The 23,096-nt window shown below is 42.3% G+C and overlaps 1 protein-coding gene across 27 annotated transcripts in view; it reads left to right on the top strand.

Moving 5' to 3' along the window:
* Positions 1-23,096, top strand: part of LOC118389024 (calpastatin-like) — a 64,100-nt gene that overhangs the window by 23,317 nt on the left and 17,687 nt on the right. For 17 of the 27 annotated variants that reach the window (XM_052527338.1, XM_052527335.1, XM_052527336.1 and 14 more), the window contains one exon: positions 6,406-6,501. The exons of 7 other annotated variants lie outside the window; for them this stretch is intronic. In XM_052527338.1, coding sequence (XP_052383298.1) covers positions 6,406-6,501 — 96 coding nt within the window. Of the gene's footprint in view, positions 1-6,405; positions 6,502-10,539; positions 10,703-14,033; positions 14,184-23,096 lie in introns of those variants that run through there. 3 more of the 27 variants (XM_035778711.2, XM_035778696.2, XM_035778701.2) reach the window with 2 other exon arrangements.

Raw genomic sequence — 23,096 nt, 5'->3', positions numbered from 1 at the left:
CAAACGAGCCTTCATTTGGCCAAAACATAGACGTCCATGGTTGGTTCCAGAACAAAATCGTAACCAATCATATACATCTATGTTTCATGAGCAAAGTACAGTATGGTAAAGAAAGTTATAGTTCAGGACAGTTCTGTACTGCATTGTGGAGTAGAGTTAAGTACAGTACACAGTAGAGCACACTGGAGTTGTGTACACTATAAAGTACTGTACTGAGCTATACTCTACTTTACTGTACTACTGTACTGAATAGGGATCTGACAAATGGAAAAATGTTAACATTTAAACAACTTGTTTTGTATCGGTTTTCCGTTAAAACGATAAGAAAAATAAATACAATTACAAGTGAATTCACAATGCAGATGCTCTGCTACCAGCGACGGTTCAGATCTCACGGTGCCTCTCTCTACTGTTACTGTGCCTCAATTCCACCTCGCAAAGCTTGCATTTCCTTCTCATTTAACTTCTCAAAGTATTGCCATCTGCCATATTGACGTAGTTGTGGGGAGTCGACTCCAAGATAATGGATTCCTCGACTCCTATTTCTGACTGTCAAGATTAGTTTCCTCTGGGAATTGACTCCTAAGATGCAGTATTCACATCCATCTTTCATAGCAAGTGTAACAGTATAACTTTAGACCGTCCCCTCGCCCATACCCGGGCGCGAACCAGGGACCCTCTGCACACATCAACAACAGTCACCCTCGAAGCATTGCCCATTTCCTTTTGAATATGTACGGTTCTGTGTGTATCAGAAAGATAGTCCAGCCCGTCAGATTTCTCACTCCACTGTCAGTTTGTCTTGAGCCTGACTGCTGATCCAATTATGACACGCTCAGTCGCTCCCTCATGCTCTGGTTATATAAAAGCACATCTTGGAGGATTTCCAGGCCTTTGGGCTTACCTGAGAATGTTCTTTTTACCAGGGCGTTGAACAACACTGCATTTGGTAATTTGTTTACTCGTTTGTTCTCCTGTCTATTTACATCTATTATGGTTCAGGTAAACCCTGGCTCTGTCCCAATACTCGAAAATAAGTTAATTTCCTCGCTAACTTTTGCCTCCTTCACTTGTCGTCTTTCCCTCATTGCTACGGAGAGGTGAGAGAAAAATAACTGGATAATGGAGGAAAGGAAGTGAGTTAAGACTATTGAGAGACAGCCCTATTTGCTGTTACCAAATATGTTTCTGTTTAACAGGAAGCAATGAGCAATGTCCTGAGCAATCACACACAGTGGTGATTGAGCTGCTCTGTGTTGGTCCTCATGTCAACATGAATATTGGAATGTTGAAAATATTTGGACTCAGCCACATGGACAGGCAGCGAGGGCAAACACTCCACCATAGAATGTACAGTGCTAAATATAGCAGCACGGTACAGAGACAAAAAAACAGTAGATGTGATCTGAGAGTGCACAGAACAGTCACTGGCACTCAAGCAGCCATTCAGTCGGCTGTAATGTCAGTAAGTTCAACAGAAGGGGATGTTGAAGACAATTGTCTTTTGAGTATTCACCTGCATGACAATTACATGTCTGTGTCTTATCAGAGAGAAATTACTTGGCAATCTGTGGCAACTTCTGAACACTGACATGATGTGTGGACGTGTGTGTGTGTGTGTGTGTGTGTACATGTGTTTCAAAGTATGTGTGTCCAAAGTAAAGAATGTCCGATAATCGGTCTGTCAATATCTTTGGCCTTTTCTAGTCTATCAGCTATCGGCCCTTGAGTATCGGCACAGACAAATTCCCCTTTATAGCGTGAACGCACTTGCCTCGTGTGAGACTTCTGCAAGCCGGTGCCACTCATTGCTAGTTAGCCTGTCCTAGAGGAACGTCTGTGCTGCTTGCTATAGCTACCCACTCATGCTGTACTTTTATAATGCCACACTGAATGTAGAAATGGAGAAGGTGGTCATTAATTTAGTGTTAGGCAAAACGATGTCCATACAGTCTGCAGCACTTTACAATGTAACATACTGGTAGGTAGCTAGGTAAACAACATCATTCAGCATAGAGTTAACTTTGCTAGATATGAAGCTAACGTCAGTTCACTAATGTTATCCAAGAACCTAACATACTTAACTGGCGGACTGTGGACCGGATCTGGACCCAAACTTTTTTACTCATTCGGGCTTCGACCCCTGGTATCATGTAAACACACATAAGACACGGAAGAAGGCATAGAATTGCAGGAAATTAGCTTTAAAACAGCCAAATCTCTGCCCCATGCAAAATGTGTAGAATTGTGGGAAATTAGCTTTGAACCCGCACATTCTCTCTCTGCCAACAAGAGGGATGTGAACAGTTTGGGGTTGCGAGGTGTGGGTTTGTTACTATGCCGATAAATTACATTATCCATCTGGACCAGTGACACCTATGAAATTTGTGTGACCGGACCTTTTCATATAGGGCAGGGGTACTCAAGTACTAAGACTTTATTTGTGATAGCTAACAATAATGCAAAATATGCTAATTTCAAAGCTGATTGCCACCATACATTTAGTTAATTCACTGAGTTCGCTAGCTACATTACTTTTCTTTCCCTTCCTGAGAGAACTGCCCAAGCAGAACTGCCTAGCTAAATTACATACAAGTGGTCTCTTTTCTCTTAAAGGAGACAGCGCACATTTTTATCAAATAAATCAATAGGCCACTTATATATGAAAATGTTGTTGATCAGTAGACCAAATGAAAGGGAAGACCAAATGAAAGGGAAACAGATTTTTTTCATCTGTAGCACCAAAGACCACTGAAATCAGCCAAAACTAGCTCAATAACTCAATGCATGCATACACTCCGATAGAATATGCATTCACCTGTATTTTGAATAGGCCTACGCTACATCTTGATTTACCCAGTTCTTCAAGAGACATACCATTCAAATACAATTATTCCCATTATGTTATGTAGTTAAATTGCTAAACACAAAGTGAAATTGATTGTGTGGTTGTATAATTAATTTGTTATTGCATACATGGTTGTCCCTGTGAATATTTCTCCCCCAAATTTCAAAATGTAATAATATTTATTATCAGCATTAAATATCGGCCATCGGCCTCCTTGACTCCCAAAAATTGGTATCAGCCATTAAAAACACATTTTGGTTGTTCTCTAGTCAATAGTGACATTGGGATTCTTTGTGTGTATTTAGGGTGGCGCTAACTCTGACAGGCAACCTACATACAGTATAGTTATTTATGGTGTAGCAAATACATTAGCCACATATAGGAGCCTACTGTAGGGGTGGGATATAGGACAGCTTGTATCTATTGTTCAACAAAGCTTTACTCCTAACAGATTTAATAACTTCATGTTCTCTCTGACCAACAATAGGAGAAAAAAAAAGCTCACCTCTTTGTTCCAAGTGAAACACACATTTATTATACTTATACACTACATGACCAAAAGTATGTGGACACCTGGTCATCGAACATCTCATTCCAAAATCATGGGGATTAATATGGAGTTGGTCCCCCTTTGCTGCTATAACAGCCTCCACTCTTCTGGGAAGACTAGATGTAACATTGCTGCGGGGACTTGCTTCCATTCAGCCACGAGCATTAATGAGGTCGGGCACTGATGTTGGGCGATTGGGCATGGCTCGCAGTTGGCATTCCAATTAATCCCATAGGTGTTCGATGGGGTTGAGGTCAGGGCTCTGTGCAGGCCAGTCAAGTTCTTCCACACCGATCTTGACAAACCATTTCTGTATGGACCTCACTTCGTGCACGGGGTATTGTCATGCTGAAACAGGAAAGGAACATCCCCAAACTGTTGCCACAAAGTTGGAAGCACAGAATCGTCTAGAATGTCATCGTAGGCTTTAGTTAAGATTTCCCTTCACTGGAACTAAGGGGCCTAGCCCAAACTATGACAAACGAGCTTTACACCACTCCAGCGGAAGCTTGGTATTGCGCATGGTGATCTTAGGTTTGTGTGTGGCTGCTCGGCCATAGAAACCAATTTCATGAAGCTCCCGACGAACAGTTCTCGTGCCGACGTTGCTTCCAGAGGCAGTTTGGAACTCGATAATGAGTGTTACAACCGAGGACAGAGGATTTTTAGGCGCTACGTGCATCAGCACTCAGCGGTCCCATTCTGTGAGCTTGTGTGGCCTATCATTTTGCGGCTGGGCTGTTGTTGCTCCTACACGTTTCCACTTCACAATAACAGCACTTACAGTTGACCCTGGCAGCTCTAGGAGGGCAGAAATTGTTACGAACTGACTTGTTGGAAAGGTGGCATCCTATGACGGTTGCTGAGCTCTTCATTAAGGCCATTCTGCTGCCAATGTTTTTTCTTTGGAGATTGCATGGCTACGTGCTCAGTTTTATACACCTGTCGGCAATGGTTGTGGCTGAAATAGCCAAATCCAGTCATTTGAAGGGATGTCCACACACAATATATATACAAAAGTATGTTGTTTTTACCCTCATTGACTGTGCTTTGTACCGACCCATGTAGTGCAATTGCAGTAAGCTATTGTTACACTGCAGTTGTAGTATTAGTTCACATCATATTGAGGACTAGTGGCCAAAAGCCCATTTTAGCATGCAGCCCCATTGAGGACTTTTACTATTTTGAAGTAGTCAACTGGGTGAGACTTCCTATGGGTTAATGAATAATCACATAATTCCATCCAGGTGATCAGGAGGGATTAGCCAATGAATTATACTCGTGAGCAAACATTCAATAACTGCAGGTGGCAGTAAATCACCAACCTTAGCTTTATACCTGTTCAAACAGCAAACTCCAGGTGGCAGTATGCACCCTTTAGTTTGCTTACCAACTTATAGATGTAGTAGAAGAAGATGGCCTCTAGTGCTGCCCATGCTCTTACAGACGCTATAACGGGACCAATACAATGCTGCCTCCTCTAACTATCTCCATGGTTCACACTCAGTTTGACAAGTATCTCCCTAGGAACAAAATCTCTAGACTGAACCCTCCCACCTGCACTGATTTGTTCCTGACGCAGGCCAAGTTATCTGATTGGTCTAGATCCCTGAGATGGGTGGGGACTTGCATTGGCTAAGCATTCAGTTGTCTACAGATATATGGGACGTGTTGGAGAGCATACATTTTGTGCAGTTGCTGATCAGCATATTTTAATGTGTGTTGCATATTGGGATGAAAGTTCTGACTTGCAAAATCGAGGGTCATGCAGTATACAAATATATATATTGCATATTAAAATGTACAATCTACTTGCAGTGAAAGGCGATAAACATTTACATTACATTCCGTCATCTAACAGACTCCCATCCAGAGCGACCCACAGAAGCAACCAGGGTCAACGCCCTGCTCAAGAGCATGTCGACAGAACTCCCACAAGGCCAAAAACGGGGGCCCGAACCAGCGACCTATCTGCCACCGGCCCAAGCTCCCAACCGCCAGGCCACCAGACCTTCAAGACCCCCCCCACAAAGGCTCCCCGAGGGCTGCCCCTCAACCACCCGAGACCCCCGCACCCCCTCCACAAAAAAATAAATAATGATAAAATAAAATAATTCATTTCCCCACCCCCATGCCCCCTCCCCCGTCCCCCAATGTACCGACAACCAACAAAATAAACCAAAGATAAAAAGACAAAGACCAATGAAAACAGAAAACAACAATGCAAAAATCAAAAGACATCAAGGAAAACAAAAATCATAACAGCAAGGAAAACAAAAATCATAACAGCAAGGAAAACAAAAATCATAACAGCAAGGAAAACAAAAATCATAACAGCAAGGAAAACAAAAATCATAACAGCAAAGCCAACTGAGTGCATGTATGGCTCTATATACATATGCGTATATGTGTGTGTGCATGTGTGTGCATTTTGAATGAGAGTGTGTGTGTATATGCATGTGTACCACCACCTCACGCAGTTTTTGATTTTTGCCATCTCTGCGGTTCTTTCCCGTCAACCGCACCCTGCAGCCGTCACCGTCATAATGTCCGCGTTTAAGGTCAACTGCATTGCAGTCGGCAACTGCAGACTGACTGATCTACAAATCAACTTGCGTCCTAAGCAACTAATCATTATTGTTTGTGCATCAGTCAGTCTGTCACCGTTTACGGACAATGCATCACATCATGTTATGCTCGCAAACGGCAGTCAATGAGAGGCACAATTGTCCACCAATCATTAGGGAGTTTTTCTCAACCCATGTGGATGTGACTGAAACGGAGAAGATGCTCTGCCGCCATTTACAAGCTATTCAAATTAAAATTGAAGAAACATTTCTGTGATATTTCGTTTGCGAGTGTGTTTTTATAATGATATGGGGGGGTTACAGAATAACTTATTTTGACATTCTAACAAACAACTTTTCTAAACAATGCCATGTTATGAGACCCTTGCTGTTAGACAACCACTAACAGCAACTTTCTGTTTCTCCCCCGACTGCAACAGCCTGATTATGACTGCTGTCAATGCTTTAAGAACGCACCCAAAGGTTACCAAGAGTTACCGAGTGAGTCGGTCCCACCCGAGTTGTTCCACCCCAGTGTAAGCATGTCACGCCCACACACATGCATGCATGCGCACACACACACTAGTGGGGAGGACTTGACTTACTCAGTAGGGAAGATAAAGATAAAGACAATTGAATAAAAACAACAAATACAAAAAAACAAAAGAATGCCAAGGGGAGTGATTACGGATCAAGCAGAGAGGTCAGTGGTTTGTTTGGTTTTCCTTTTTAGGAAATGTTTTGACAGACCCAATCTGGTTGGAGGACTGCAGACATCTGTGGAACACTCCTTTCCATGTTGTGCACCATTTGATGCCCAGCCCGTACATATCGTGTATAGACACGATATCAAGTATGTGTGCACAAAACACAAAACAAAAATGTTACATTAAACAAATTAAATGCATTTCACATTTACATGCATTATTATCAATCATAACAAAGTATAGTTTTCAACTTTTTACACGACACAAACAATACACTGCATGGATATATCAATATTGCGTGACATTATTACATAAAACAACTAAAACCTTCCAGGGCAAGTTATACATAATCTGTCCCATTCTATCTTCCATGTGTCGTTGTCAACAAAAGTTGACTGAGGACATTCCATGTATTGTACTGTAGATTTGATCGTTGTCAGTTAAACAAACTGTCACACAGAATACATTGATTCTTTACAGATACAAAGTAACAAGTACATTGAATGGAAAGGAACATTGGAGTGTCACACTACGATTGTACAGAGTTTGGGATTCCCCCTTAGAATGAAATAGAATTTGTTCTCTTTTAAACACTCACATCTGTAGTTTACAATAAGTGTCATACTGTCTCTGGACACTAGTGGGAGCCAGCCTGCTAGACAGGCCCTTCTGTTTACTTAATGGTTCTGCATCTTAGAAGATGACATCTAATATCTATTGAGTTTTGTGACATGGAAGTATTGAACCATTGGTAAATCAATTGAATCCAAGCTCATATGGCATCATAGTTTAAACACAAGCACGTAGCCATGTTTTTCCACAATCTTACATAAGGCTTGGCTAATATCCTGTCGCGACATTTTCCTTTGTGTTTTCATAGTAGCTACAACAAGGTCTTTGAAGACTGTTTTGGGGAAGGGAAGAAGCACGTCCATGCTTGTGTTTGGGTCCACATATTTTTTTCCTCCATTATTATCTCTAATTTCTTCTCTCATCTTCGCTCCTGTCCTTGTTCTTTCCTCATCCTCCCTCTCTTTTCATTCTTAGCATATAATCATTGCTCGCCCTCTCCCCCCTCCCTTGCTCCTCTCTGTAAAAGGGTGCGGTTTGAGCTAGAGGCTCCATGTGACACTCTCCCTCTCTCTCTTGCTTTCACTCCCTCCCTTTTCCCCCTCTTTCTCGTTCTTTTTACCATTTGTCTGTCTTTATATACAGTTGAAGTCAGAAGTTTACATACACCTTAGCCAAATACTTTTAACTCAGTTTTTCACAATTCCTGACATTTAATCCTAGTAAAAATTCCCTGTAATTAGGTCAGTTAGGATCACCATTGTATTTTAAGAATGTGAAATGTCAGAATAATAGTAGAGAGTTATTTATTTCAGCTTTTATTTCATCGCATTCCCAGTGGGTCAGAAGTTTACATACACTCAATTAGTTTTCGGTAGCATTGCCTTTAAATTGTTTAACTTGGGTCAAACGTTTTGGGTAGCCTTCCACATGCATCCCACAATAATTTGGATGAATTTTGGCCCATTCCTCCTGACAGAGCTGGTGTAATTCAGTCAGGTTTGTTGGCCTCCTTGCTCGCACACACATTTTCAGTTCTGCCCACAAATGTTCTATATGATTGAAGTCAGGGCTTTGTGGTGGCCACTCCAATACCTTGACTTTGTTGTCCTTAAGCCATTTTGCCACAACTTTGGAAGTATGCTTGGGGTCATTGTCCATTTGGAAGACCCATTTGCGACCAAGCTTTAACTTCCTGACTGATGTCTTGAGATGTTGCTTCAATATATCCACATAATTTTCCTACCTCATGATGCCATCTATTTTGTGAAGTGCACCAGCCCCTCCTGCAGCAAAGCACCCCCAAAACATGATGATGCCACCACCATACTTCATGGTTGGGATGGTAGTCTTTGGCTTGCAAGCCTCACCCTTTTTCCTCCAAACATAACAATGGTCATTATGGCCAAACAGTTCTATTTTTCTTTCATCAGACCAGAGAACATTTCTCCAAAAAGTACGATCTCTGTCCCCATGTGCAGCTGCAAACTGTAGTCTGGCTTTTTAATGGCGGTTTTGGAGCAGTGGCTTCTTCCTTGCTGAGCGGCCGTTCAGGTTATGTCGAAATAGGACTCATTTTACTGTGGATATAGATACTTTTGTACCTGTTTCCTCCAGGACCTTCACAAGGTCCTTTGCTGTTGTTCTGGGATTGATTTGCACTTTTCGCACCAAAGTACGTTCATCTTCTGGAGACAAAACATGTCTTCTTCCAGAGCAGTATGATGGCTGCATGGTCCCATGGTGTTTATACTTGCATACTATTGTTTGTACAGATGAACGTTGTACCTTCAGGCATTTGGAAATTGCTCCCAAGGATGAACCAGACTTGTGGAGGTCAATTATTTTTCTGAGGTCTTGGCTGATTTCTTTAGATTTTCCCATGATGTCAAGCAAAAAGGCACTGTTTTAAGGTAGGCCTTGAAATACATCCACAGGTACACCTCTAATTGACTCAAATGATGTCAATTAGCCTAATCAGAAGCTTCTAAAGCCATGGCATCATTTTCTGGAATTTTCCAAGCTGTTTAAAGGCACAGTCAACTTGGTGTATGTAAACTTCTGACCCACTGGCATTGTGATAAGTGAAATAATCTCTCTGTAAACAATTGATGGAAAAATGACCTGTGTCATGCACAAAGTAGATGTCCTAACCGACTTGCCAAAACTATAGTTTGTTAACTAACAAGACATTTGTGGAGTAGTTGAAAAACGAGATTTAATGACTCCAACCTAAGTGTATGTAAACTTCCGACTTCAACTGTAACTCTCTCTCTCTCTTTGCTCTGTCATTCTCTCTCTCTCTCTCTCTCTCTCTCTCCCCCTCACCCCCTTTCTCTGCCTATCTGTTTTTGAGGGGCTCTGCTGTTCAGATTCCTAAGCAGTGAGTGTATCAGACGCACCCTACTGCTGCCAGACAGACAGTCCGTGCAGCAAAGCCACCTCTGCCCAGCCTGCTTCAGCTCCACCCATCTCTATCACTATTAAATATATGCCGATGACCAGCACTTCACTATGCTTAGGACTTGGTCAGCTCACATTCCAACACATACGGTACATTCACTGCTTTGTAATCATTACTCATTTCTACATGTAGGCTGTTGTATCTGTATTATACTACTGCCACATATGCACAAACACATACAGTCACAAGACTCAGCCCAAACCTTCCCTCACACATGTAGGGGATTTGATTATCTGGCCCGTGTTGCCCCGGTGGGAGGAATTTGCACCAAGTGATTGCATTCGTTTTGGAACCAGGCTGCCTCCCAGGCGTGATCCAGGTGCCCCGCTCTGGCTGGCGGCGAAGTCAGCTCAAAACAAAAGTGGCGTAGGTTAAGCACGTGGAGTAATGCGTAGGATTCTGTTTTCAAATTCAAAAGTGATTGCTTTTGATAAAAATACTTTGTCTGCCTTCCCAATGAGAACAAGCTTGAAAATTCCAACATATATTTTATGGAAACGTGATGTTGTATGTTTCTGAACGATGTACCATGCTGCCTTATTGACAACATGGCAGAGCGGCGCAGATCACTGTTCGATTTTAGAAGGCCGCTCCTCCCTCACCATTTTTTTCCGTCACACCACGGGCCATAGACCGGTGAACCGCAGTTTATTTTAATCAAACTCCCTTGGTGGAACTGACTGGTCTTGTTTGTTTTTCCTGGCTAGTCTTGTGAAGGAGGCGGGCACAGTGTCCCCTTTCAACCAATCGGATCCAGGCTTCTCCACTTCCCTTTTTGAAAAGGGGAGGGGCTTGAGCAGTACTGTCCTGTCAGACTTGTCCCATTGGGAGGAGCAGATGTTTTTATCTCTAGTCTGTTTATGTGAGTGTGTGAAAGTGTATGCATGTGTGTTTTGTGGGACGTATATGCTTCATCCATAGGGAATATAAGGTCATTTAGCATCAGGACAAAGTCGGGGACTATCCAGATAAATATAGGATACACTCAAATCCATGGTATGTACCTAAACAAAGCTTTTCTATGTGTGTGTGATTTGTGGTTTCCTCTTCTGGTGCCAGCCCTATAGATTTAGTTTGATGGTTTTGTCATATCGCTGAGGGGGCAGTTGACAGACGCTGTTGTGGTGAGTGACGTCATGTTTTATCTGTTATGAGCAGACATATCCACCAAAGATGTTACTTAAGTCAGTCAGACGAAGCCATGGGGCTTCTGATGTTTATGTGTTGTTTACATGTTCTTAACAAGGAAACTTGGCGAAGAGCTCAAAACTGCTGTATGTGACCGAGGGGGAAAATACAGATACTTATATGCATCGCTTGGTGGCAAATTGCTTCGTCATTCAGTTGAACTCAGGCAGACTTGTTCCGTACTGTAAAATGTTACTTGGCAAGGGTCTAGGAAGGGAACTCTGTGATGTCATCAGAGTGCTGCTGGCGGTGTAAATATAGTGAACTGTTGAGATTATATTAGGTTCACAATGAGACAGTTAGACTCAAAACATCCTCCACATCATTTGAGGATAAGAGAGAGCCTACTTTTATGCACGAACACACCCACACCCACACACAGTCTTGTACAGCTAACTGTGGGGACACACAATTCAGTCCCATTCAAAATCCTATTTTCCCTTACCCCTATCCTGTACCTTAACCCAAAACTCTAACCCTAAACCTATCTCCTAACCCTGACCCTAAACCCTAACACTAATTCTAACCTTAACCCCCTAGAAATAGCATTTGACCCTGTGGGGACCAACAAAATGTCCCCACAGTGACCAATCAGAAAAACCTTTCCAAGACAAATCTCATATCATAACTGCTAACCGCTAAACACAGCCTACATCGTTGTCACCAAATTAAGTAACATCAAGTCAACATAGCTGCTAGAACTAACATATTAGTAAACCGGCTACAATCACGCAGTACAGTGTACAGTTAGCAAGCAGTTTAGCACTTACACCACCGGGCCCCGGTGGCAATACATTTATAAAACCGAAAGCTTACCTTGACTTGGAAGAGTTCCAGTGTCGGATAGCCATAGGAAGCTAGGTAACGTATCATCCCTCTCTGTTTGAGTAGGCTAAAATAGCTAGCTGCAATGGCTAGTTAAGTAATTGAACATTATTTTATATATATATATATATATATATATAGCTACCTCTCTGTCTCTCTCTCTTGCTTCTCCTTCATTTTTGAAGAAATGAATTTGTTAACTATTCAACTATTGTCTTTATTTTTGAGTCAACTACTCACCACATTTTATGCACTGCTGTGCTAGCTAGCTTTAGCCCTTCAGTATGATTCATTATCTGATCCTTTGATTCAGTGGACATCAGTTCATGCTGCAAGAGCTCTGATAGGTTGGAGCACAACTTCCAGAAGTTGTCATAATTACTGTGTAAGTCTATGGAAGGGGGTGAGAACCATGAGCCTCCCAGGTTTTGTATTGAAGTCAATGTACCCAGAGGAGGATGGAAACTAGCAGTCCTCCGGCTACACCATAGTGCTACCCTACAGAGTGCTGTTGAGGCTACTGTAGACCTTCATTGCAATTACTGGGTTTTAATCAATTATTTGGTGACATGTGAACATATTTAGTATAGTTGTACCTTTTTATGAAATTCACTGAGGAGGATGGTCCTCCCATTAATCTTGCCAATGAAAAATCTTTATAGTAGGCAATATCAGTGGGTTTTGTGATAAATGAGCCATCTGATTCAATGAATGCCTTTTTCCCCCAAATTTCATTGAATGGGCTCCAAAGCTTTTTACTATCATTCTTGGTCATTTATCTTTGTTTCATAGTGTAGTTTCTTCTTCTTTTTATCCAATCAGTTGTCCAGCCAGACCTATTTTCCATCTCTTTTGCCTCATCCATCTCAACCATACAAATGTTTAATACCTCATCAATCCACAGGGATTTAACAGTTGTACAGTCATTTTCTTAATGGGTGCATGCTTAATAGTAACTGGAATAAGCAATTTCATAAATGTGTCAAGTAACAGCGTCTGGTTGCTTGTCATTACACGCCACGAACCAACAAATATTCTTCACATCAATAACATAGGAATCACTACAAAACTTATTGTATGACCTCTTATACACAATATCAGGCTCAGCCTTTGGAACTTTGGTTTTCCTAGATATGGCTACTATATTGTGATCACTACAGCCAATGGATTTGGATACTGCTTTCTAACAAATTGATGCAGCATTAGTAAAGATATGATTAATACATGTTGATTTCATTCCTGTACTGTTTGTAACTACCCTGGTAGGTTGATTGATAACCTGAACCAGGTTGCAGGCACTAGTTACAGTTTGAGTTGTCAGCCTGATGAAAGCCAGTCAATATTTAAATCCCCCAGAAAGTATACCTCTCTATTGATATCACATACATTATCAAGCATTTCACACGTTATCCAAATACTGACTGTTAACACTTGGTGGTTTATAGCATCTTCACACCAGAATGGCCTTTAGGTGAGGCAGATGAACCTGTAGCCATATTACTTCAACAGTAGTTAACATGAGATCCTCTCTAAGGTTTACAGGAATGTGGTCCTGAATATAGACAGCCACACCTTTTGGCATTTCTGTCTTTTCTGCAGATGTTATAACCCATGTATTGCTACCACTGTATCGTCAAAGGTATTATCTAAGTGAGTTTCAGAGATTGTCAGAATATTAATGTCATTTATTACTAGGAAATTGATTTCATGAACCTTGTTTCTTAAGCTACATATGTTAATGTGGGCTATTTTTAATACTTTTGGGTTGGTTGTTTGCTAAGCTTCCCAGTAAAGCAAGAAAAACAGAGTTAGACATGCTCAGGTCATTTTTAATAGTGGAGGGTGAGCTGCACATGGTGGACTTCCTACTGGGGCACACCACCTCAGTGCTAACAGTATTACTCTCGTTCATAGGCATATGATTACTGCATACTAGGGATACATACTAGGGATGCAACGGTACATAGTATGTTGTCGAACGGTTCGGTTCAATACACAGTCTGCCAGTCATTTTTCTATTATTTCCAAAAATTGCTTATTTGCGCTGTAGACTATACTCACGTTGTACGTTCAAGACCCATAGAACCAGAAGCACAGCCTGTGAACAGGCAAGGCAGGCAACTGCTTGGGGCCCCAGGCCGTTAGGGGGCTCCTAAGGAGTGACACACTTTACTCCACAGCAATGTCTCAAAATGTGGTGACCGCAACCACCTCCCCCTTAAACAACCAATGGAAGACTTGCAATGACACCTCAGTAGGAAAACACCCTAAAGGGGCCCCATGTAGAGAGCGGAAACTAAAAACAAATATTCTCTCAGCTCCAACGTGACTATGGCGAGCGCTAGCGAGGCAGACAGAAGCACATTTGAAGAGGCACCGCCGTCTTTCAAATCCGCTGTGTGGGAACGTTTTGGATGGAGCGTTCAATACGATGACGAGGGTAAGAAGACCGTAAACAAACAAAGTAAGTCTGCAAGCATTGCTTTTCCACTGTCGGCTACTCGAGTGGAAACACTTCTAACCATGTGTCATTTACGTCACCATCACAAAGCCGTATGTCTGGCAGGTGGAGCTGAAGCGAGGAGAGTCCACTCGTTAGCGAAAACACAGCAATCTCTCGCTGCTGCCTTCCAACAACAATTAGCAACACATTCAGAAAAACATAAAGAAATAACGAAAGCAGTGGGAGTATTCATAGCCAACGATTTGCAGCCCTATTCGGTGGTTACATTTTAATATTGCCTGTACAAGTATATACCCTGTTTATTTCAAATAGAGCAGGCAAAGCAACTACAGGTAGTCAAAGCTAAGAAGCTCTTTTTAATTGTAATGCTTTTCTCCCCTTGATTTCATACAGTAGAGACAGAAACCAGGCCTAGTCAGTCATGCAGTCATTTTTCTAAATGTTTTATTGTCTATAGGCAGAATAAAGAGTTAATTGTTTAAAGGGTGATGTGTTCATTTTTTCTTACAAAGACCGTAACGTTACCGAAGTTTACATGCACCTTAGCCAAATACATTTAAACTCAGTTTTTCACAATTCCTGACATTTAATCCTAGTAATCATTCCCTGGCTTAGGTCAGTTAGGATCACCACTTTATTTTAACAATGTGAAATGTCAGAATATTAGATAATGATTAATTTCAGCTTTTATTCATTTCATCACATTCCCAGTGGGTCAGAAGTTTACATACACTCAATTAGTATTTGGTAGCATTGCCTTCCCCACAATAAATTGGGTGAATTTTTGGCCCATTCCTCCAAACAGAGCTGGTGTAACTGAGTCAGGTTTGTAGACCCGCTTGCTCGCACATGCTTTTTCAGTTCTGCCCACAAATGTTCTATAGGATTGAGGTCAGGGCTTTGATGGCCACTCCAATACCTTGACTTTGTTGTCCTTAAACCATTTTGCCACAACTTCGGAAGCATGCTTGTGGTCATTGTACGTTTAGAAGACCTATTTGCGACCAAGCTTTAACTTCCTGACCGAAGTCTTAAGATGTTTCTTCAATATATCCACATCATTTCCCTACCTCATGATGCCATCTATTTTGTGAAGTGCACCAGCCCCTCCTGCATAAAAGCACCCCAACAACATGAAGCTACCACCCCCATGCTTCACTGTTAGGATTGTGTTCTTCGGCTTGCAAGCCTCCCCTTTTTTCCTCCTCATTATGGCCAAACAGTTATACTTTTGTTTCTTCAGACCAGAGGACATTTCTCAAAAAATTACAATATTTGTCCCCATGTGCAGTTGCAAACCGTAGTCTGGCTTTTTTATGGCAGTTTTGGAGCAGTTGCTTCTTCCTTGCTGAGCGGCCTTTCAGGTTATGTCGATATAGGACTCGTTTTACTGTGGATATAGATACTTTTGTACCTGTTTTCTCCAGCATCTTCACAAGGTCCTTTGCTGTTGTTCTGGGATTGATTTGCGCTTTTCGCATCAAAGTACGTTCACATCTAGGAGACAGAACGCGTCTCCTTCCTGAGCGGTATGACGGCTGCGTGGTCCCATGGTGTTTATACTTGCGTACTATTGTTTGTACATATGAACGTGGTACCTTCAGGCATTTAGAAATTTCTCCCAAGGATGAATCAGACTTGTGGAGGTCTACAAATTTTTTTTTTAGGTCTTGGCTGATTTCTTTTGATTTTCCCATGATGGCCTAGGAACATTGGGTTAACTGCCTTGTTCATGGGCAGAACGAGATGTTTTTTTTTTAACCTTGTCAGCTCGGGGATTCTATCTAGCAACCTTTCGGTTACTGGTCCAACGTTCTAACCACTAGGCTACCTGCCGCCCCATTGTAAGACTTGTCGTGAATATTTATAATGTCTTATCTCATATTGACCCCGGACAAAATTAACATCCAGTTTGAGACGGTTGAAAAGTTTTTGAGAGATCATTATGTATCTGTCATGTTCTGAACATGTATAAGAACCGTTTATTGACTGTAAACAAGGGGCTGTCATGGCTAGCATTTTGGGTTTGGTTACCCCCCACAGACCTGTTCACTGTGGAGTGCATGAGGAATGTTGAAACGACGTTGGACGCAGGTAGGTAGACAAACACTGAGACTCTGGGCTAGACTCAGGTGAGCTGGTGGAGCGCTAGGTCAGACTACGTTTTTACCTCAGTGATACAGTTTTGGGTTATACTGTCTCGTGAGAAGTAGTAGTGCTTGGTTGGACTTCTAATCAGTAATAGTGTTTTGGAACTGTCTGATAAGGATGATATTGTTTTTGTTACTCTTTGTTTTCGCTGGAATAGTGTTTGGTTAGCTCTCAGCTAATCAATATTTGTGTTTTGATACTTTCTGATAAGCAGTAGTACAGTAGCTTTGCCACAATTTAGTTATAGAAGCAATGTTTGGCCTAGCTAGTCTATACATTAACTACTAACAGATTGGCAATAATAGTGTTTTGCTATTATTCAATAATAATAATAATAATAATAATAATAATAACAATAATAATAGCAGAACAGAATTCCCGGTTAGACTTATGAAGTAGGCCTACTCCATCCAATAAGTTACACCCAGTCTTGTATCACAATCAGCAGTAAAAGGGACTGATTACAGTTTATAACACTGTTTAGGTTGGCCCCTGAGAGATGCATTTGTGTGGTTGGCTGGTTTCTGCTGTACAGTCACTGTTGACATTAAGACTTGTTGTTATGCTGCCTGGTACCCGCCCTCTATTCTCTACCCTGCCAGTGCTTTGTGTGATTCTTAATGGACTGTATGCAGTAGGACTGACTGTTTATCTATCTGCCTGTATTAAAGGGTATCTGGGTGGTTCTGGGAGCTAGGTGAAATAGCCTAACCTGTCTACGTATGTCTGCATGGGTAGACACCTACTCAGGTATTTTCCCTGAGAGGGAGCCTTGTTGTTGTGACTGGTAGTTTTAATGGTGTGCCACTCAAGCAGGTACAAATCCATTCAGCATACTTTTGTGTACACTAGCATGGGCTTAATGTCACTAATTTAATGTCACTCACCTGGTGTCCCAAATGTAAATCAGTCCATTATTGGAGAGGAAGAATGCTGTGGACCTTGAGGTCGGATTTGAGAATAGGGGGTCATAGGTAGTGATGGGGGGGAAACATTGATACAGTTACATATCAGGATATTATTTTTGACAGTATTTGGTCTACACACAATACCCCATAATGACAAAACAAGAACTAAGGCTGTGTTCTTAGGGTCATTGTCCTGTTGGAAGGTGAACCTTTGCCCCAGTCTGAGGTCCTGAGTGCTCTGGAGCAGGTATTCATCAAGGATCTCTCTGTACTTTGCTCCGTTCATCTTTGCTTCGATCCTGACTAGTCTCCCAGTCCCTGCCGCTGAAAAACATCCCCATAGGGTGAAGCATGGTGGTGGCAGCCTCACCCTATGGGGATGTTTTTCAGCGGCCAAGTTTCCTCCAGACGTGACGCTTGGCATTCAGGCCAAAGAGTTCAATCTTGGTTTCATCAGACCAGAATTTTGTTTCTGAAAGTCCTTTAGGTGCCTTTTGGCAAACGCCACGAAGGAGTGGCTTATGTCTGGCCACTCTACCATAAAGGCCTGATTGGTGGACTGCTGCAGAGATGGTTATCCTTCTGGAAGGTTCACCCATCACCACAGAGGAACTTTGGAGCTCTGTCAGAGTGACCATTTGGGTTCTTGGTCACCTCCCTGACCAAGACCATTCTCCCCTGATTGCTCAGTTTGGCTGGGCAGCCAGTTATAGGAAGAGTCTTGGTGGTCCCATTCTTCTTCCATTTAAGAATGATTTAGGCCAATGTGTTCTTGCGGACCTTCAATGCTGCGGAATTATTTTGGTACCCTTCCCCAGATCTGTGCCTCGACACAATCCTGTCTCGGAGCTCATCGGACAATTCCTTCTACCCCCATGGCTTGGTTTTTGCTCTGACATGCACTGTCAACTGTGGGGCCTTACATAGGCAAGTGTTTGCCTTTCCAAATCATGTCCAATCAATTGAATGTAATCAAGTTGTAGAAACATGTCAAGGATGATCAATGGAAACAGGATGCACCTGAGCTCAATTTTGAGTCTCATAACAAAGGGTCTGAATTCTTATGTAAATAAAGTATTTCTGATTTTTATTTTTTTATTTTTTTAAATTAATTTGCAAACATTTCTAAAAATCTGTTAACGCTTTGTCATTATGGGTTATTGTGTGTAGATTTGATGTGGGATAAAAAAAATATATATATAGACTTTTAGAATAAGGCTGTAATGTACCAAAATGTGGAAAAGTGAAGGGGTCTGAACTTGCCAAAGCACTGTTTATATAGCTTGTTCTCCATCTTCTTTTTAAATAGGGTGCCAGTTTATTTTCAGCACTTTTATTTCCATGACTGATCAAAACTTGTTTTCTCATGGCTCTCTCTTGTTCCTCTGCAGCAGATATATGGTGAGAACTGTTTGGAACATTAATTCGCAATAAGGTCACAGTATCGAATCATAATACATATAGAATTGTGAGAATTGCAATACATATTGTATCGGCAGCAAAGTATCGTGATAACATCGTATCGAGAGGTCCCTGGCAATTCCCATCCCTAGTCATAGGCTGTATATAGCTGGAGTGTGGAACGGTATGGCTGGAAGAGCTATAGCGAATCAGTGTGTTCAACTGAAGTAAGTAACCATGCTGCAGAAGGTCCGTCATCCTCTATCTGCTGCCGTGAGGTCACCGACTACGGAATGTGAATGAGATGTCAAAGGCCAACAATTATCACACACTGGTCTGACATCAGCGAGGTGATAAATGTTTCCCATTCCTGAGGCCCTCATATGCCTGTTTAACATTATTCTTGTCAGGCCTAGCTAGCAGTTAGCACACCAGGCGAGAAATCCCATTGGCACACATTAGCCAAATGTGCTACAATTCTGTTCATCATTACACTTGTGTAGTGAATGCAGACTAACTGATCCAACTGATTTTTTCTTCACTTGACTTGACAAACATGCCTCTGAGTTGATGTCTGGTGTGTACTTTTTGACACTGAATTAAGAGCTAAGGCAGACCGTGGTAAGTTTGGCATGGCTATTAGCTTGTATGCTGTTGCCAGTGATATGTTAGGCCTTACGCACTACCCTCTGTAGCGCCTTACGGACGGTCAGATACCAAGGAGTTACCATACCAGGCGGTGATGCAACTGGTCAGAATGCTCTCGATGCTACAGCTGTAGAACTTTTTGAGGACCCATGCCAAATCTTTTCAGTCTCCTGAGGGGGAGAAGGTGTTATCGTGCCCTCTTCACAACTGTCTTGGTGTGTTTGGATCATGATAGTTCGTTGGTGATGTGTACACCAAGGAAATGAGAACTCTCGACCTGCTCGACTTCAGCCCCATCAATGTTAATGGGGGCCTGTTCGGCCTTCATTTTCCTATATTCCATGATCAGCTCCTTTGTCTTGCTCACATTGAGGGAGAGGTTGTTGTCCTGGCACCACACTCACTGTAGTCTCATCGTTGTCAGTGATCTGTTGTCGTCAGAAAACTACATGATGGTGTTGGAGTCGTGCTTGGCCACGCAGTGGTGGGTGAACAGGGAGTACAGGAGGGGGCTGAGCTGTAGTCAATGAACAGCATTCTCACATAGTTGTTTCTTTTGTCCAGGTGGGAAAGGACAGTGTGGAGTGCGATTGAGATTGCGTTATGTGGATCTGTTGGGGCGGTATGTGCATTGGAGTGGGGCTAGGGTTTCCGGCATGATGGTGTTGATTTGAGCCATGACCAACCTTTCAAAGCACTTAATGGTTACCGACGTGAGTGCTACGGGGCGGTAATCATTTAGGCAGATTACCTTCGCTTTCTTGGGCACTGGGACTATGGTGGTCTGCTTGAAACATGTAGATATTACAGACTCAGACAGGGAGAGGTTGAAAATGTCAGTGAAGATACTTGCCAGCTGGTCTGCGCATGCTTTGAGTACACGTCCTGGTAATACGTCTGGGCCGGAGAGCGTGATCACACAGTCGCCCGGAACTGCTGGTGCTCTGGTGCTCTCATACCTGCTTCCGTGTTGCATTCCTCGAAGCGAGCATAAATGGCCACGTCTCGGTGAAACATAAGATATTACAGTTTTTAATGTCCCGTTGGGTAGGATAGTCTTAATCGTAGATCGTCCTGTTTTTTTATTCCAATGATTGCATGTTGGCCAATAATACGGAAGGTAGTGGTGGTTTGCCTACTTGTCAGCGAATTCTTGCAAGGCACTCCGCCCTCACCCTTTTTTCCCGTCTTTTCTTCACACGGATGACGGGGATTTGGGCCTTGTCTCGACAAAGCAGTATATATAGGTGTAGACAAACAGTGAAATGCTTACGGGTCTTTTTCCAATGATGCAGAGTTTAAGATACATTTGTTTATATAATATAGACACAAACGATAAATACACGGTGAATAAGGAGTTACAATTAGAGTAAAAACAATGGCATTATACATGTTAAAACCGATAAATGCGGACATGAGCATGTGTTCATATAATCTAGCTTTCTACTAAGTCCTAACAGTGATGTGCCCATGTTAAATCTCTGTATATCTATGTTGTACTGACGTCAGTCTCTTGTGTTCAGGTTCCCGGGGCTTGGTTTGCTGTTGCTATCTATAGTGTACTGATGTTAGCCTCTGTGTTCAGGTGTGTGTTATACTCTGAGTATACTTAACATTAACATTAAGAAAACCATGACATAGACTGACCAGGTGAATCCAGGTGAAAGCTATGATCCCTTATTGATGTCACTTGTTAAATCCACTTCAATGAGTGTAGATGAAGGGGAGGAGACAGGTTAAAGATTCATTTTAAGCCTTAAAACAATTGAGGCATGGATTGTGTATGTGTGCCATTGAGGGTGAATGGGCAAGATAAGAACTGCAACGCTGCTGGGTTTTTCAGACTCAACAATGTTCTGTGTGTATCGAGAATGGTTACCACCACTCAAAGGACATCCAACCAACTTGACACAACTGTGGGAAGCATTAGAGTCAACATAGGCCAGCATCCCCGGGGAACACTTTCGACACCTTGTCGAGTCCATGCGCCCAACGAATTGAGGCTGTTAACAAGGCAACACTCCATCGTAACTCCTCCTCCACATTTACTGGATTGGTTGAACAGTGCAGAAGAGAACCTCCTCCTACAGTCTTCTTGTCAAGACCAGTATGTAGGGGATCTAGTTTCAGGCATTTATTTTACGCCTGTTAGGTTAGGTTGGGCAGGGTAGTTAGTCAGTGGGGTAGGGTAGTTAGTCAGTGGGGTTTGTTGAAGTAGATTTTGTTGCAGTAGAAATGAGAAGTGCAGTTTGTTTACACACCCAAAGCCACATCCTTTGTCATGTGCTGTCGGTTGGAAGACAGAGGAGCTCGCAGTGAGATGCCCGTGTTCCTTTGCTGCCATGATCACGAGTAGATGTGCAACCAAATGCCTTTTGAATCAACGTCTTTGTTTCAGTTTTGTTTATAAACCATCATTCAATTTGAAATAAACATGAGTCATACTTGAGTAGCTTGGATCAAACCAGAGACATTCAAGTAGGGTACTCTGGTATAGTTTTGCCAACATAGAGCTACAGATAACAAACTAATTGTATCTCTTTGGTTGCCAAAAGATGAGCCAGTCAGAATTCCAGGTGTCACGCCCAAGCCTCCACCCTCTCTTTGTATGTCCTTTCATTCGCCGTCAGTCTGGTGTGTTGCCTAGTGCAAAAATATGTATCCAAAGAGAGGGCAGTGTGACTCGTTAGCCCACTTTCCGCCCCTGGGTGTCTGTGATCTCACTTTCCCCTCCCTACTTCCTCCCAACCCATCTGAGTGGGGACTTGTTCCAATACTTTACAGATGCATCCTTCCTTTCCTTCCTTCCTTTGAGGTTCATTACTGAGTATTACTGGTGAAAACAGCAGGCCGCAACCATTATTTCACATATCTAATCACGTACAGTACAAATCAGTGATTGCCTCAAACCCATCTCGCTAAGGCCCTTAGCTGGGTTTTGACAAGGCCTTTGTGTCAACACCACTCTCCTTTCACAAGACGCACTCTTAGAACAAAGGGTTCAAAAAAGGGTTCTGTATCTGTCTCCATAGTAGAACCCTTTTTGGTTCCGGGTAGAACTATTTTGGGTTCCACGTAGAACCCTCTGTTGAAAGGGTTCTATATGGAACTCAAAAGGGTTCTAACTGGAACCAAAAAGAGTTCTTCAATGGGGACAGCCGCAGACCCCTTTTAGATTCTAGATGGCACGTTTTTTTTTTTAAGAGTGCATAGATTAAGTCATGTTGTCAGTGAACATCGAATCAAATTTTATTGGTCACATACACATAGTTAGCAGATGTTAATGCGAGTGTAGCGAAATGCTTGTAATCAGTAATCATCTCCAAGTAATGTTGTATGGCAAAATAAAGTTAATCTGAATAGTATAAGTAGTATACAGTTAGTATAGCGCAGGATTTTATGTGTAAGAATTTAGTATACAGTTTAACTAGTGCGATTTCAACCTCTGCCACTCTTTCTCTCGCTCTCTCCACCTGTCTCTCACTGTCTTTATCTCCCATCCTATCATCCCTGTGTAACAGTAGAATTGTTTTAAGCTGGCTTGACTGCTTGGTCCAATCGAAACTTCTTAAAGATACTTAGCAGGGTATGAGACATTCACACACATCCTTGGGACTCATACCATAAGAAATACATTATGCTGTGCTGTAACCCTGGGACATTTTGAGACCCTGGAAATCTCATAACACAATACTCCTCGCCTCCTTCTCAAAACCCATTGGATAAGAAAGCCAGAGGTCAAATCAAAGGTCCCGTCCCTCTCACCTTCTCCTCTAATGGGTTTTGCGAAGGAAGAAAGTAGAGC

This window comes from Oncorhynchus keta, chromosome 10 (assembly GCF_023373465.1).
Source record: "Oncorhynchus keta strain PuntledgeMale-10-30-2019 chromosome 10, Oket_V2, whole genome shotgun sequence".
Taxonomy (NCBI): Eukaryota; Metazoa; Chordata; class Actinopteri; order Salmoniformes; family Salmonidae; genus Oncorhynchus; species Oncorhynchus keta.
The sequence above is the reverse complement of the archived record's forward strand: the minus strand, read 5'-3'. Positions and strand labels throughout refer to the sequence as shown.